At 39.4% G+C, this 17,949-nt stretch overlaps 2 protein-coding genes across 3 annotated transcripts in view; one reads left to right on the forward strand and one right to left on the reverse strand.

The window, feature by feature from the left end:
* BLOC1S4 (biogenesis of lysosomal organelles complex 1 subunit 4) overlaps nucleotides 1-8,483 on the forward strand; it is a 23,992-nt gene extending 15,509 nt beyond the window's left edge. The window contains exons 5-6 of the transcript XR_010067641.1: nucleotides 4,482-4,626; nucleotides 8,384-8,483. The gene's annotated coding sequence lies outside the window, so the exon portion shown is untranslated. The remainder of the gene's footprint in view (nucleotides 1-4,481; nucleotides 4,627-8,383) is intronic.
* ADNP2 (ADNP homeobox 2) overlaps nucleotides 1-15,323 on the reverse strand; it is a 19,593-nt gene extending 4,270 nt beyond the window's left edge. The window contains exons 1-3 of one of the 2 annotated variants that reach the window (XM_063298995.1): nucleotides 14,956-15,323; nucleotides 9,059-9,178; nucleotides 230-319 (exon numbers count right to left, since the gene is read on the reverse strand). In XM_063298995.1, the coding sequence (XP_063155065.1) occupies nucleotides 230-319; nucleotides 9,059-9,166 (198 nt within the window). In that variant the 5' untranslated portion in view covers nucleotides 9,167-9,178; nucleotides 14,956-15,323. Of the gene's footprint in view, nucleotides 1-229; nucleotides 320-9,058; nucleotides 9,200-14,955 lie in introns of those variants that run through there. The other variant, XM_063298996.1, reaches the window with a different exon arrangement.
* Between the last annotated feature and the right edge of the window lie 2,626 nt (nucleotides 15,324-17,949).

A 17,949-nucleotide genomic window follows, 5' to 3' on the forward strand; every position in this document is an offset into this window, starting at 1 on the left:
TTTAATGAAGTACAAAAAGAAATAACAGAAAAATGCAGAACAGTCTTATTTTATTTTCAGAACATCTTCCCCTGTTATAGAACATTAGCTTTTGAAATTAAGGAAAGTCTTGCAATACAGCATAGAACCACCTTTTCAAATCAAAAGTATTTTTTAAAAATCTAACAAGGCACGCTCAAACAACTGAATTCATTTTAAGTCTGCAAATGATGATCAGAATATTACATACCTTTCTTTTAGCCACATTGTCCCAATGAGATATATCATTCCATGAAGTATTGCAGAAGTATTTTTCTCCTGGGTCAAAACTTTTCAGAGTCTGAGAAGAAACAAGGTGTGTAAGAAAATAGCCTGTAACTAAAATAAAATGTTATTTTATACAGTTACTTTAAAATTAGACTTGAGACTCCAAAGCCAGGTGTAGACCCCAAACCTTTTTTTCAAATCCTACAACCCAAGCAAACCACAATTATGAAAAAACAGAGTATGATCTTTACTATTTTAAACAAAAACAAAAAACAATTCCATTCAATCAATGTGGGGGCAGGGGGGACAAATTATGGCCTCACCTACTTAACCCTGACTGTAACTGCTTTCACCCTCCTAAATGATTTTCAGAGTGGTTTTTGGACAGCTGAAGTGTGGCCACCCATTTGAAATAAGTAATTTTATCTGATTTGTGCCAATCCAAGATCAGCATTCCATATTCTCTCAATGCTGGAGGTCTTCAATAGGTAAGCTTCTGGCTCAGCTGCTGAGCAAGATGAAACACAATAAAGACATTAACATTAACATTAACATTAACATGGAAGTCACTGGGTGAGCACTTCCCCACTGAGGAAAATTCTCACCTTGCCCCGTTTCTCCCTTTGAAATCAAGATGCCACAGCACTTTACCATGCTTTTTAAATTAAGCAAAGAGGTAGCTTTGCATCTTTCCTTAGTGGCTTTTCTTCCTCACTCAAAAATTAACAGAGAAAGTAACAACAAGGGGGGCAGGGGAGAAAGAGGGATGTTGGCTGGATGTTGATTTTTGCATTCCTCCATAAATCAGCTGGATGGAGTGCTGGATGTCTCATTAATAGTACTAAATATTTGTGAAGATGGCAAGGTTGAGAATTCTTGTGTGTTGATGCAGAACTCATTCTGATGGTTTGGGAAATGAAGCAGGTAGCTCTGTGCAAGTACTAGTAAATCCCATACGCATGTTCTTAAGAGTTGAGCAGTGATAATCAACTCAAAAGTGATAAAATTTTCTACCATCCACTACTTGTTTAATTCAATTAAATTTATTGGAATTTGAGGCCACCCAACTCCAAAAAGACTCAGAGTGGCTTACAATATTTAAGATTCCTAATTTACAAAACATGACTGCCCGCCCAGACAAAACCACATCAATAACATTCACTAAAGATTTGACAAGGGCTCCACAAATACCCTAATTCCAGCCCTGGGAACAAACTAGGTCTTGAGAGACTTCTGAAACACTTGGAGAGTGGGAGCCATACATATCTCTGGGGGGATGTTGTTCCAGAAGACACATGCTTATGTAAACAATGAGTTTTTCCTGCTATCAATTCTAAATGTACAATAAAGGTAAGATTGATCACAAACATTAATTCAACCATACATTCTATTTTTAAAATTGTTCATCAATATTAGAAATCTGTGATAAGTGATACTGAAAGTGAAAGATATTTTCTTTAGCTAAAATGCCTGACATCTATTTATTTCAAATGCTATCTCATAGGGTTGTTGTAAGAATAAAATTAGCAAAGTAGAGAATAATATACAATGCTGTGAGGTTGTAAAGGAAAATCAGGATATAAATGAAGTATAAAAATAACAAAAACGTATCTTCAGAGATTTAAATATCTGTAATTATCTGAGGTATGTTACAATTTACTCAGAGTTTTATGTATCTGAAAAGGCTTATTTTAATACAGTCCTATCCCCAAAGTTATGAAACTAAGGAAGCTTATCAAGTTTATGTGATTTGCCTTGATTTCAAGATATAAACTATATCATTTAAGACATTCATCATAATTTTTATGTAGGTGTATTTGACGAATCTGTATTCGTACACAGATTGTACCTGTAATATTAGAATATGTTTAAGCCACAGAAAATTATGGAAACCTAAAATAGTATTTATTCATTTATTTATTTTAGACTCTGCCTTTCGACTTATGTGAGTAGTCAAGATGACTAGACAGAATAGATAGATTTAGGCTTGAAAGTAATTTTAAAAAAAGAAGTGTTTTTTTTCCTTAAAAGAAGATAAAGGTGGTTCTCATTTTACAACCACTTGTTCAGTAACTGTTCAAGCTTCCGATAGCACGGAATAAGTGGTACTTACAACTCATTCCTCAGATTCCAGCCCCTGCAGAGTCCCCACAGTCACATGACTGCAATTTCCGACGCTCTCTGCCAGCTTCCCACAAGCAAATTCAATGGGGAAGCTGGTAGGAAATCAGAAGTCACAGTCATTTGAGGTTCTCACTTAATGACCCATGCGATTCTCACTTAACAATAGCAACACAACTGCCATTGCTAAGCGGCATGGTCACGTGACATCACACTTTACAACCACATCACAATTGCTGTCATTAACTGAGGACTACCTGTATTAACTCTAAGAAAAGAGGAGTATTTTACTGAACTTTTTGAAAAAGTATTGCCACATGTGAAAAAATTAAAATTATGGAAGTAAAATCAATATATTTTCATTAACAATAAGGGAATGTCTTTACAACTCTAGAACTAGTCAGCAATCAAGATGGAACAGCAGTAAATTTCCCTATCTATAAGTTTGATTTTATGAGTGGTCATCTATACAGGCAGTCCTCAATTAATGACCATTCATTTAGTGATGCTTCAGACTTACGACGGTGCTGAAAAAACCAATTTACAACAAGTGCTCAGACTTACGACCATCACAGCATCCCCGCGGTCACATGATCAGAATTGGGTGCTTGGCAACCAGTTCACATTTACGACCATCGCAGTATCCTGTGGTCACGTGATCGCCATTTTCAATCTTCCTGGCCAGCTTGTGGCAAGCAAAATTAATGGGGAACCGCTTAACAACAATGTGGTTCACTTAATGATCATGGTGATTCACTTAATGACCACTGCAAAAAAGTTAGTAAAATTGGGCCAATTTGCTTAATGGCCACTTCACTTAGCAACCAAAATTCCGGTCTCAATTGCGGTCATTAAGCAAGGATTACCTGTATATTCACATAAGCACAGAACCTTGCTGAGATCATTCTAGGTTTGAAGTTTCTGGTAAAAGCCAGCCTGCCTGTTCCTCTCCCTTGCCCCTTCTGTTCCTCAGTGTGCACTACCAAAGTGTGGTTCTGCTGCCACTATTCAATTCTCAAGACATATGCAACAGCCAATAAAATCAAGGAATATAGGCCCAAGGAGGAAAAAGGCACCTGAAGCAGGGAAAGAGATCAAATGTGGTAATTGTACACATGATCTCAAATCGTATTTACAAAAAAGAAACCTATCCTCCTTCATGGTCTCTTCACATGCATTAGAAAAAGTAATTAATTAACAAAGAGGCAGATGCCTATGATATCAGAAAACAAAGCCACTCAAAAATAGCATCTGCTCAAGCCAAAATATCCAGTGTACAAAATCAAGGGATAAATTAAATATTTTGGATACAGAGTCCTTTGAGAAAGACAGAAATAGCAGAACCTACAGCCTAAGGAAAAAGGCCCCATATAACATAGCAACTGACAACTTTCTAGCAGGGGAGATACAGTATTTTAAAAGCCGAGACAAAGTGGTTGACCTATTCAATGGTCTTTGTTAGAAAATGGAGCAAAGCAGCTCAAATAGAAGGAAATTGCTTTATAAATATCAAGCAAGTGAAAAGTAACCTTTACTGGTATTGATGAATGAAAATAATAAGACAAAGAAGTTGATGCCCTGGTTTGTGAATTGTAAAAATCATCTTCAGTAAGATGTCTGACTGAAGAATGACTTGTCCCACATTATCAGATAAAAATGGTGTGAGATCACACATATCACTTGCTATAATGATCATTACCAAAAACACAACTTTAAGAAAGGAAGCAGGCTGTAAATGGTAGAGATGGATTTAATGTTAAGCCTCCCATAACCAGCAAGAAATGTAAGGAAAACCATCCACAGATGTCACAAAAGGGTGAACAACATTCATAAATATGATCATAAATGGTAAATGATGAATTTTCACCAACTAGTAATTGTTAACATGCTAAGTTTAGCTATCAGTTATGTATTTTGAGTAATACAGATTTAAAGGAAAAGAAGATAATCTTCATAGATCAACAGACTGGGCCAAAGCCCTACTGACTGAAAGTAGAGAAAATGAATTCATTTTCATGCATACAAATTTTGAGTTGCTCCCTTATAAAACCATGTGGAAACCCTCCAATAGTTTTCACTGGACAGATTCTCTAACTGTGAGATGTTCTCTATAGGCTCAGATTGTGAAGACTACTGCTACCTGAAAGAGGAAGCCTGGGAGAGTTGATCAGTATAAAAACATGCAATGTGATAGGAGGAGGAAGTGAGGAATGCACCAGAGACAAGGATTCATCAAGATGTTTTTCAAACAATACACAGGTAAGCATGAAAATACATAATGGAGTGTATCTATCCAAAAGGAAATACATCTATGTTACTCATACTTAGAGCTTTGTTGCAAAAGAGATTACACTGATGTTGAGGAGCACTGTGGAAAGGTTTTTCAAGAGCTCTGATGATAGAAGAAATGCCAAACTACCAACACTGTCAGCATCCATTTGTCACAACTTGATAGTTGACCAGAGTATTTTCCTTCCTGCCAGATGAACTACAGTTCTTTTTAACAAGGGTACACTGATCCCAGAATTCAAGAGCAAGAATTTATTTATGTATTAAATGGTGACTAAGTTGGCAAAGCAAAATTGGACAATGCATCCAGATACATCAGTATCAGTTATGAAATGTTTGTAGTTAATTGAGACAGAGTAGGAGAAGGGAACAGAACACTTTTCAAGAAACTGAACCTAGAGATGTGGATTTCTGTGGACAGAGTAAGGTAAGATTTGACTCATATTTTTAAATATTGGAAAACAGACTTACGAACCACCACTAAGTATCTTCATAGGGAGGCAGGCAAAAAGTATTACTACTCTGATTTATGCCATGAGATCCAGAAAGCTCTGGATGTGGTAAGCAGATAGGGAAAGCACAGTTCACAAAGCATAACAAGACAGAACCCTGTCAATGAGGAAAATGGGCAGCTTTCAGCTGTACTCCAATACGTTGTAGAATATATGAATATCACAGATAAGATTTTACCAAACTAACACAGATCAGAAGTAGTAACACAGCAAAGGTGTTCCATTAGGCTGTTACAAGTCATTGTAAGGAAAAGCAGTAAAACCCCAGACTCTGAGGTAAACCACTTACAGATTTTGTAAATAATTCTTGCTGCCATAGTAAAGCTAAGTGAGAAGACTACTGTACTGAAAAAATAAAGGAGACTGTGCTGATAGAAATCCACCAAAATCTCCAAGTTAAGAAACAAAACAAGAACAAACCACACACACCCAAGAACAAGACCACAGGTTCAAAGCATGAGGTGCTGCTGCTCCCCACTCCCATTTTCCCTTCCCCCATCCCAGCTCTGCCCCAATTAGGGATTGACAGACCCCCAGCTTCCATTTTGAAAAGTGAGAAAGATGTCCTCCTGCACCATCAAAAGAACAGTATCTCTTAAAGATGAAAAGTTCTGCACAGTCTAAATCCTCACCTCTTCACAGATTAGAAGACGGTGAAAAACAGATGTTAAAAGGAGAGGGTTATCAGTTTTAAAAAGATCTTCCAGGAATGGAAGGAACAAAGTAAATGAAAGTTTCCCTGGCACCAGAGAGACTTCAGTGTGGTCTTGGGCAAGGCATTCTGGATCCAAGATGGAGAAAGACCTCAGTCTTCCCAATTGTTGCCTGACATTATGTCACTTGACAGGGGAGCGGGAGGGTGTTCAAACCACTGCAGCACTTAAGGCCTTATCCTACCTTCAACATTCTGATTTAAAAACACTCCATGATTTCAAGCCCTGCCATGCAAATCGAGGCTGATAACCACAGACCATTTTTTAAAAAAAATTCTGCCCATGGCCAGAACTTTTTAAAAGAACAGTCTATGAGAAGAGAAAGTGAGGAGCCAGAACTTCCCAAAGAGCAGCCGTCACTGAAAAGTGAATTCCCCATTACACAGGGCACAGGAGCACTAGAGCACAATCCTTTTAACTACATGTTAAGCCAGGGATGGGCTGGTCAATTTCAAGGCTTTGCAAAGTGTTTCCTTCCTTGTCAGAAGGAATAACCTCTCTCTAGGTTCATCAAGCTGTTTTTTTAAAAAAGTGGCTGCAGAAGTCATGGTTCCCTTGCAGCCAGAACAGCACAGAACAGGCCCTGAGCCGAAGGACTGAAGAGAAGAAGGTTGTATCATAGCAAACCCATTGAACTGATTGTACTCAACCAGATCACCTCCACCCCCAGCCAAATTGCCTCAAGATTCCACCTCCATGTCTCTAGATTGTCCACAAGGAAGTTCTGATGCCAGCATAAGAGTAAAAAATTCCTCTCATGCCAGAATACCTATATCCAGCCTTAGGCTGCCTTAGCACTGGACTGGAGAAAAGATGGTAGCTGTGTCATGAGAACATGTCCTTAAAAAACCAGTGAGTGGGGCATCTTCATACCGCAGCAACCCAAAGGTGTGGATGAAACCTAAAAATTAAAGAAGGTATTTTTAAGCACATATTTTATGGCCTTTCCTTGTTCTGAGTTCCACTGGTAGGATGTCATCTGGAATCAGAATCAGAATTTGGAGTAAGTAATTTGGTTGTTTTCTGTTAATTTTTACTCTTTCTCCAAATTCTTTTTGTTTTATTGGTTATATGCTTTTTCTTGGAGAATTTCTATTTCATTCACTAATATTTTCATCCAAATTAAACTATGCAGTTAATGCTTCCTTATAATGATACTCATTTTGTAGCATATACCCAGCTTAGTCCTCTCACTCTCTCATCTTCCTCATAACAATTCACTAGAAATCACTACTTCCTACTGCCATTAGTATCTGCCTGCATTGGCTTTATCACTCTAATTCAGAGGGAAGTAATTTCTTCCTCCAAAGCGATAGATGTATGGAATGAAAGCTTCTCCTCATGCTAGACAAGGCATTAATTCTGACATAACATCACAATCCTCCACAAAAGAAATGAAGCAGCAAGGAAAGGAAAAGTCAAATATGATGTTTAACACCTGAAGCCTTGGAATGGGCAGACAGATAAAATGTTGAAAATGAAAAGTCAGTTTTGCATTATCAAGATAGCTGCTGCTAAAGTGTAACAAGAGAGCGAGAAGACAGGCAAGTGGAAACAGTAAAGGGACAGGACCAGGAACATAGCTGTGACCACTGCAACCCATAAAGCAAGCAGTGGTCCTAATTTTTTAAACTATCTAAGGTATTGTATACTTTAGTGAAAGAAGCCCTCTCTATTAAAAAGATCTTCAATACTCACTGTTGCCTACTGAGTAAAATCTACCAGACTAACCCAGAGTTGTCTAAGGGATGCTATGACTCCAGCCAAAGCTTTAATTATAGTCCGCTGCATGTCAGGATGTATCTATTGCTTCAGAACTCAAAATGTGTAACTATAATCTTTGCCATACCCCTTTTAATCCTAAGAAAGGGTGCAAAAGAATGGCAGCTTTCTTCCAAGGATAGTGGCAATACCATACAGGCATGATAATTTCCCAGCCTGTTTGAGAGGATTGTGTCTTAAAAAGAACTTACTATGACTCTACCACTGAGTTTGGGCTTTCTCAATATATAAGGTCTATACCTGTTACTTTTTCTGTGTATATATTTATAGAAGTTGGAGCCATAAGTTTGAAGAAGAATAAAAAACGATTTCCCTGAATCTGTACAAATTCTTACTATATCTTACTATAGGAATGAAAGGAAGTTTATCCAGTAATATTATTTATTTGAAACTGCCAGCTCCGAGGGGGAAAAAAGCACTTGAAGACTTACAGCTGATTACATTTGGTGCGCACATTATTTTTTGAAATCATTTTAAGAACCTTTATGTATACATATCATGTTAGACTCCATTCTCTGCATTTTCTCATGCGTAATTCCATATGACAGGCTTTCTCAAAGTGGAATCAATGGATGGAGAGTCAGTAAAGAGTCCTTTTATCCACTCCTTTCCAAGCAGGCTCATCAGTGTGATGGAAAAGATGAATGCAAAGTTAACAGTTCCAGAGCTCTATATAAAGTCTAAGCATTTTTTGTGTTTTTTTGTTTTATCTTTCAAAAGGAAGAGTAATCATGACCAGAGGGAACAATGCTTCTATGCCAAACTCAGACCACCTGACCTGGTACTAGCCCTGCCGGAGGAATTACAGAGTGAGAGAGATTACCTCAGTGTAGATTCATTCATTCATTCGATAGGCACCAAAAGCAACTTAGAGCACCCCAATGTTTTGCAACCTGCAGCATTTTAAGAACAGTTTAAGAAGCTATTAGAGGCAAGGAAACAGCCTTTTCCCCCCTGACTTTGATGAATGAAAGTGCTTGTCCAAAATGAAACCCATATTTAAGGAACTATATAAAAGCAACAATATTATCCTTCCCATCAAAATATGGTTTTCCTTTATAATGAAAGGGTTTTGTTTTGATATATAGATTAAAATTTAATCATTAAAAGTAAGTGGTATACTTCTTGTCCAATCCTAATTCCAATGAAATTATTAATCTTCATGGGCGGGGTGTTGTGCAAACTCATTATTTTATAGTGTCACAGTACTGCAAAGTTTGAAAATCCTACCATATGGAGTATAGGATCCTACTTTTAGTTTTATCAGGATAAAGACTACTTATTTTAACACATTTTTCCACATTTTGGGTCTCATGAGATCATTTCACAACAGCCACAAAATTTTATGTACATAATCATAAAGGGTCCTCTAATTTTCAAAAGTATCTTCTTTACCTGAAGTAACTCTTGACAGCTATCAAGTCCAATATCCACAAGAATACCCTTCACTTTCTTCCGAGATCTTCTTATATTATCAAGATTTTGCACAGGAATTTGAAACATGTCAAACTTTGCCTAAAAAACAGACACAAAAATAGAGATAAATTTCTTAATATGATTTCACATTTGTTATAACTGTAATGATAAATTTTGGTGGGAAGCTACATAACATCCAGAATGGCACTAAGATTTGAGAATGTAAGCATAAACAATTCTGTCTCAAATGACTGCTAAAGCTCAATTCCTTTCTTGGAAAGAAGGCCCTGCTGCTCTGTAATTAAAACATCAACAAGGGAATTGAAGAAACCAAAATGTTTTGGAAATGGAGCCTATCCTGAAAACCAACTTGGAACAGCAGGGAGTTAGCATATCTAGGGATTCAAAATGGACTCAGTAACAGAGACATTCATCCCCAGTTTCTCTGTACTTCATATATATCAGAGAACATTTCACTCCACATCTAACTCAGATATAGTGGTAAGTGTATCTAATTCAGTGTTATGAAAATCACCAAAGTTAGCTTGCTAGCATGGTCAGACAAAATTGGTATACCCTTAAGGGTATCAAAGGTGATTCTATCAGTGATTTTAACTACTCAGGATGCTTATAGGTATTGAACACTTAAACATACAGAGCAGCAGTAAGCCATGTTGTAACTTTGCGGTGAGCCATCTGTTTCCCTAGAGGGACAAGGCAACAATAAGCAGGAAGAACTGAGGACAGCTTGCAGGCAACATCTACAACTGGTATCTCCTTCATCCCGTTCTCTTACATATACGTAAACATGCATTGTGAATCTGTTTCTCTGTTTGTGAATCTCTGTTGTCCCAGGCAAAAACATGTTTATTATAGCTGATGAATCTGGGGACACTTGGTGAGATTTTGTCTTTACAGTATATGTCAATGTACTTCAATAATTTAAAATTACTGTCATGTGAAAAAGTACACCCCATTGAAATTTTTGACTTTTTCAACATATTTCAACATACAGATATTTGATCTTCATTTCAACAATATTGATAAAGGGAATATAACAAACATCATGCACCATTTACATTTTGTAGCCCGTTGTGTGATTTAAATAAACATAAATGCAAATTTTGCATATGGAAAATGTACACCCCTGTATTTATCACTACCTCAAATATCTAAAATTATAATCAGGTGTATGTGGTGGATTTCGGCGGTGCCGCTGGTTCTCAGAAAGGAAGGAGCACATTCCAAGGAGGTGGAGGAGATAAGAGGAGGCACAGTCCCGGAGGCAATGGTGGGAAAATGAAGAGGTTCAGGATAGCACCGCCCTAGAATCTCCCAGGTTATTTCCCCTTAGGTTAGGTAGAGTAGCTTTAGTCTGGCAAGATTCTCTCTATACGGTGTGAGCAAATAAGGAGCTGGAGTTTGAATGGACTGACTCTTTGTCGTTCTTGGGCTGAGCCTGACAGTGTACCAGATCAGGTGCAAATGATCTGAACATCAGACAAGATCTAGGAGGTATCTGTCTTACTGAAACATCAGACATTTAGTTTGATTGCTCTTCGTTGCTGAAATATATAGTATCACCATGCCTAGATTGGAATAGCTCTCTGAGGCCTTCAGAAAGAATAGATGCCTATGGGAAGGGATTTTAAAAACATTGCCAAACAATTGGACATCAATCATTCCGTCTGGAATATCATCTACAAATGGAAAAGATTTCAAACAATTGACAACTTGTCCAGGCCAGACCATCCCAGCAAGTTCAGCCCAAGAACAGAACACAAGATGCAGAGAAAAGGCTCTAAGAACCCTAGAATTTCATCATGTGACTTACAGGTAGCTGTCATTATTAATGTTGAAGTGCATGAGTCTACCATTAGAAAGAAGCTGTTCTCAAGATCCACATGGGAGGTGTGCCATGAGGAAACCTTTCCTCTCCAGAAAAAACATCAGGGCAAGACTAAAATTTGCTCATAAACACCTAAGCAAAGACCAGGACTTCTGGACCAATGGGCTTTGGATAGATGAGGCAAAGATGGAGTTATCTGGCCACAGTACCAGAAGACATATTTGGCAAAAACTGAAGACAGCACTTCACCAGAAGAACCTGATACCACCTGTAAAGCATCATGGTGAAAATGTTATGGTTTGGGGCTGCTTTGCTGCATCAAGGCCTGGGCAGATCATCATAGAATCTACTATGAATTTTTCATTGTACTACAAGGTGCTTGAGAATGGTCTCACGTTAACCATCTATGAAGCTCAACCAAAAGTGGATTTTGCAACATGGCAACGACCCTAAATATTCCAGTAAATCCACCAAGGAATAGCTGAAAAAGGAAGGAAGGAAGGAAGGAAGGAAGGAAGGAAGGAAGGAAGGAAGGAAGGAAGGAAGGAAGGAAGGAAGGAAGGAAGGAAGGAAGGAAGGAAGGAAGGAAGGAAGGAAGGAAGGAAGGAAGGAAGGAAGGAAGGAAGGAAGGAAGGAAGGAAGGAAGGAAGGAAGGAAGGAAGGAAGGAAGGAAGGAAGGAAGGAAGGAAGGAAGGAAGGAAGGAAGGAAGGAAGGAAGGAAGGAAGGAAGGATTCTGGAATGGCCAAGTCAAAGCCCAGATCTAAATCCCATTGAGAAGCTGTGGGATGAATTGAAATGGGCTGTGCATGCAAGAAACTCCTCAAACATCATATAGCCAAAAAAATTCTGCATGGATGAATGGGGAAAAAAATCCTCCCAGTCGATGTCAGAGATTGGAAGACAGTGATAAGAGACACCTACTTGGGGTTGTTTCTACCAAAGGGGGCAATATTAGTATTAGAGCCAAGGATGTACTCATTTTTTCCACAGAAGGAAATGGCATATCTGTTTAATTTTGAATGAATGATTGCAAAGTCGATTTTTCATAGCTTTTTTTTTTAATTACATCATCTTTTTATACTGTTTGAATGAAGATAAAATATTGTTATGTCCACATATGTTAAAAAAGAAAAAAGTATATTTACTTTTTCACATGACTTTGTTTTAATGAGATCCTTATATTTTGTTACTGTTCTTAAGTATCATTTACTGGCAGGAAGTAAATAAATGTCTCCCATTCCATCAGCAAGACTGGAGTGCACACAATTTAAATGAGAAGGTTGATACAAACTTGTAATGCTCTCCCTATGTGCTGTTCCCCTCACTTAAATCACATTTTCTTAGCTTGCCAAACTGCTTTTTAAAAGGCTGGAACCTGAAATCTACACAACATGGAAACTCCACATTGGTTTGCTATACTTTCTAATAAGGTTTCTAGAATCCACTTTCATTTATTTACACATTAAACTTTATTTTAAGACAATCCAGGCCACACTATTCTCAAGCTGTGTTTTAAATATTCCTAATTTCAGGATTCATCTATAAAAGTAGATGAATGTCTTCCAAACAAGTAACAGCTTTATGCACACCACCGCTTCTGTACGTGACAAAATGTAACTTCAAATACATATTAATGATAAGGGGAGGAAAGACAGTTAATTCAACTAAACTGAAAATCACTTCAAGTCCATGATACCTTATCTGGTTTTAACACACTCTTACCATACAAGACCAAGACTTTATATACCATCAAAGCAAATTACATTCTGCTTTAAAAAAAAGAAAGAAAAGAAAGATGGCCAAGGAAGAGCTAAAGAACATTGTCTTATATAAAGATGGGCAATCTGCAGGCCTTCAATTCAATGCAGCTCCTAAACATATTAATAGCACCCAAAGCCGTAAAAAATGTGGTGTATTTGTCAAAATTCAATTGTGTCATTCCTTACCATTTTCATTCCTTACCATAAGTCACTAAAAGGTTGTGCAAAGCCTAGAATAAATGTGACACACTTCAGAAAAGGGGCAGGGCACAGTATCCACCTAAAAAAAATCCCCTCCCTAGAGAGACCCTTGGGCATGAATCAACCCTACCTACTCTGTCATTCTTAACCTGCCAAGACCTCCTCCCCCAAGGTTATAGGCTGCCTCTAGCCACAATGCCTGGTTTACAGCATTGGTAAAATCCTAAGTGAAATACTAACAAAATAAAATAACTTCAATTTATTGTAACTACACAAGAAAGGACAAGTTCAGCGAGATCCTTGTACCTTGTCTTAGCTACAGTTCCCCAAACTGAAGGTATAACCTGTTTTGACTTGTTTAGTCCTTCAGCAGAAAGAGCTAAAGAGGTCAATTTCCAGCCCCTCTTACAATACTGTCCTGCACATTTTTTCCTCAAAATTGAAGATTAATTAAAAGAACAACTCTGGATAGAAACACAGATGCATTTACAACTCAGTGAACTGCCAGTTACAGATTTATCTGTATGACATATCCTAAGCCTTTACCTTTGGTTTATCACTCCTATAACTCTTAGCCATCCCAGAAAAGGTTCTTAAGCTCCTTCAACTCCTTCCTGCCCCAATCACTGTCATACTTCAATTATTTTGCTCAAAATTTTCTCATTTCAGAACTACTAAGAGACAGGATAAGGATCCAATTTCCCCATCTCTGAATGTAAAGTCTTACGGCATTTGGATTAAACCCAAGAGAGTTAAAAGCCTAATTCTATATACAAGGGCAACATTAAAATGTTTTTAACAGATTCACTTACCACTACATCAAGCCTGTCTTGCAGAACAACCTCTCATGTGTAGTAACCTGGGAAAAGTCCCCAGCTTATTTTTTCCTCCTCTGCATTTCTGTTTGTCTGGGTTTTCTTGAAGATCTTGAAATCTTTATGATCAACATTTTTGATCTACCCTGACATCAGACTTTATTATTAATTTGATGTGTTTAAATTGTCTGAATGGCTTAAATATTAAAAGAAAAAATTAATCACTTACAATTTTCCCCAGCGAGCTGCCCTCCAGGTATGTGGGACAACACTCATCATTCCCAGCCATAATCATTTCATAATCATAATCATTTTTTCTCCCATAATGGAGGCTGTGCAGCTTGGGAGACTTATTTGTATGGAAGTCAGCTAGATTTCGCAAATTTACAAAATACAAGCAGCATTGTATTTTTGAATGCCATAAATTCAGTTGTGAAGAATACTGGTTCTGAACTCCAACACTTATAATAATTTTGGATAAATTTACATTGAAATGCAGCTATGAGATTCTCTATTTATGCATGGGAATGTAAAGATGAGAGCTGTCATATGCAATGGTAGGTTACCATGAACTTGTAATTATTTCATACCAAATCCTGGTCCCTGTTTATCAAATGTTTACATGCAATTTTACACACACACACACAAATCCCAGGGTCTGGTGACCAATAAAATATTACATAGAAGCAACCAGCACAGACAGGTTATTTTATTCTATCCCTAAAACACAAAACCAGTGAAGCTGGTTCTTATCTGCCCCTTCCAGGCAGAAATATAGTAAGAGATTTTCTTTTCCCAAACTGGGAGCTCCATTCCAAATATCAGGAGAGTTTACTGGTGTCCTGAAATCACTTAAGTTACACAGAAACGATACTGGCAGCGAGGTTCGGTGCGTCAGAAAAAAAAAAAATCCAAAAGCTTCAGGCCGGTTCTAGCGCGCTCGTAAACAAAACGAGCTCGGGTCAAACTCGGACTTGCAGGAAAGGGATGGTTCAAGAGGCACGCGCAGCACCGCGGCGCAGATCCCTTGCAGAGGGGGGCCTCCTTTCCCTCCACTGCGGTTCTGGGCTCCCGCTTCAGAAAGACGGCAAGCAAGCCTGGACATGGCCTCTGGCTGTCGGCCGAGCCTCCAGAAGGTGCGTGAGGAGAGGATACGAAGAGATTCCTCCTTGGCGCCAAGCGTGACAACACCGCGCCTCGGACAGGAGGAGGACGCGAAGTCATCTTCTATCGCCACAGGCTGCACTTACCTGTCCCGGCTGCAGGGGGCGCCTGCTGCCTGCCCGGTCGTTCCTCGATTGCGACTCCCTGAGGCGGGCGGACGCGCTGCAATCTTGTCCGCCGCCGCCCCTCTTCCTCTTCCTCCTCCTCCTGCCTATTTGCTGCTGCTTGGGCGGACCGGTGGCTCGGACCCTCAGTTAGCAGCCGCCCCGCCCCGCCCGGCTCCGCCTCCTAATCTCGACCTGCGGCGCGCGCTCAGCACCTCAGCAATACGGGCACCGGCAGCGGAGTAGCATCATTGCGCTGGCGGCGCCCAGCCGGCCGTGCAATATCGGACCCTGCTTCCCCGCACCACCACTAAGACCCCGCTCCCATCCACCCACCTCCAGCTGGTCCTCCCTCCTTCCAGAGCCAGAAAGGGAAAATGGCGCTTGATTTGTCCCAGGAAGTGACGTTTCCCCTTATTTGCATATCAGTCAGTGGACCAATAAGGAGACGCTTGTTCCACATCTCCCATTGGTTAATTCCATCAGCACCAACACTGTAGGAAAGATAAAGAGTTAAAAGTGTAGCCTTGGGGGATCGCTCTGAAGTCCTTCAGAGTTTCCCCCAATTGCTTACCTGTTACCTCAACTTCCCCTCTCTTGCTTTGGCACTTTTTCAACAAAAAAGTGAGAACAACGTGATTTTGTGTTGTGACGTCATCATTGAGAGTATAACTCGATGATGTCATCCCATGTGGTTCTACCACGTGGTCATGCAGCAGTTCTCTTGCTCATAGAATTTTGTGGAAGCCTTATTTGCATCAGTGTATTCTTGAAATCCCCCTTCATATCCAACAACCAATGAAAAACATCCATGTCAAGAAGCTGTGTTTTCCTTAGGAGAAAGAAACCACTGGAACCTGTTTCACAAGGTGCTCCTTCTACAATAACTCATTCTGCTTTGAAAAGATGATCAAACAAGGATCTTCTTCCCAATTCAGGTTATGCAATCCTTTGAGTTTCCTTCAAAGAGCAAAAAGGCTAAAACCATCATAATTTCATGTGAAGTTTACTTAAGATTATTTCGAATCATATTGAAAGCTTGATGACAAATTCTACTTTCTTCCATTTTTTTCAGCTCCACATCAACTTGGGTGCCTAAGTTTTATGGGTAACACCATGACATAGAAGAGGTTGATTGCCACCACACGTATTCTTGCCCCACCATGTTCCTCTATGCTCCTAACAACAGCTCAAATGGATAGCGAGAACCGCTAGGAGGGAAATCAAATTTTGAACATAGCCAAAATTGGCAAATGCAGAAAGCAATGAAGTTGCTAAAGAAGTGATCATCAGTGAGTGAATTGCTGGTATCACTCAAACAGACAGGCAGTTGTCCACTTATCTGTCCCAACTTGCTTCAAAGTCAAAGATCGTACTTCTGCTGGGCTGTGGTCAATCACAGCTGGTTTGAGTGTGATATAGCCAGACCTCCTTTCCTGTCACTTTCATAGAGGAATGTCTGCAATACCTGGAACAGTCCATCCCACTGTGGTTGGAGTGGTACGGTGAGGTTTGGATAGGATTCTTTATCCACACAAAGTCTCCTGGCTCATAAGGGTTTATTGAACAGTTCAAAAGTACAGGTTGTTACAAAGGCAGCTAATTCTTCTGATTGTTCAAATAATGTATTCCATTGCTGAAGTTCAAACAAGGGGTTTCAAAAAATCAAGTATGATGGCAGCCGCTAAAGATCCAGAGTACAGCTTCCTTAAAGTTAACCCGGAAGCCTATGTGGAGTCTCCAACATGCTGTAATCCAAATCAATAGCATAGCCTTGTATCACATTTCTATTACCTTTGGGCACATAGCTTTAAGGTGTTGACAAATAAACCTTGCAAACCCTCTAATTGGAGGCTAAGGCCAAAACAGGAATGGTATTATTTGTAATGGGCTGTGAGAATGACCTTGGGAGACAGGAGGAAGACTTGCAGCCTAGACAACGGTCTGAAAACAAAATCTGAGTCCAAAGGAAGGATGGGGTGGAGAAAGTGTCTTAGAAGGGACCCTCCCTAGTTTTCTGGAGAATAAAAGTAAGGGAGGGGAGAGGTGTTTTCAGACTTGCAAGATTCTGTTACTGTAACATTACAATACAGGTAATCCTCATTTAGCGACTGTTCACAGTTACAACGGTGAGGAAAAAGTAACTTTACGACCAGTCCTTGCATTTATGACCTTCACAGGTCTGTAAAGCAAAGGAAAGCTGAAGTAAGATCATAAGCATACTTGTGGTCTCACTTAGCAACCGCTTCACTTAACAACCAAGTTGCAAGTCCCAATTGTGGCACTAAACGAGGACTACCTGTAAAGGTAGTGTTAGTACTTCTGGTTTGTGCTTCTTGTCTAGACTACCTCGAAAGACTGACAGTTAGATCCTTTAGCTGTTATGGCTCCAAGTACTGTAAGGTGATGTTTTTATTATCCTCTCAGTTCTCTGTACCCTTACAGGATCCTCTCCCTAGGGCTCCAAAGTACATTTACTATTGGTCCAGATATTGGGGTTGCAGCAATGGAAAAAACCCTGAAAATACAACAGTTTGTTTGACTACTTGCAGCTGAAGTAATATTCACAAGACACAAGCAACAAATTCTTTCCCCAACACTCTCCCAAAGTCTGTCTCTAATTTGAAAATTAGGAACAAAATAAGTTAAAACAGCATCTCGAAGTAGGATATATTTTAGAACATCTCCCTCAGGTCTGACCTGGGCAGGAACAGGTGGTTTTCTCTGCCTTTTTTTTTTCCTTTGGTAGCAGTCAGGCAGTGGGAGGGGGAGACACCCTTTAGTGAGTAACAGCCACTGTGATGACAGTCTAGTCAGCGGTCCAGTAGGAATGGCTTTTGCCCACTGAAAGCGATGGCAGACTGGAAAGTACACCTTGGCAAAGCACTTCCTAAAGAGCAAGCACATAGTTAAGTTAGAAATGTCATTTGAAGGAAAAGGCAGTGACTGCACCCTGGCCCCCAGGCCACTTGAGCC

The sequence above is a fragment of the Candoia aspera genome, chromosome 3, assembly GCF_035149785.1.
Source record: "Candoia aspera isolate rCanAsp1 chromosome 3, rCanAsp1.hap2, whole genome shotgun sequence".
In the NCBI taxonomy this organism is placed as follows: Eukaryota; Metazoa; Chordata; class Lepidosauria; order Squamata; family Boidae; genus Candoia; species Candoia aspera.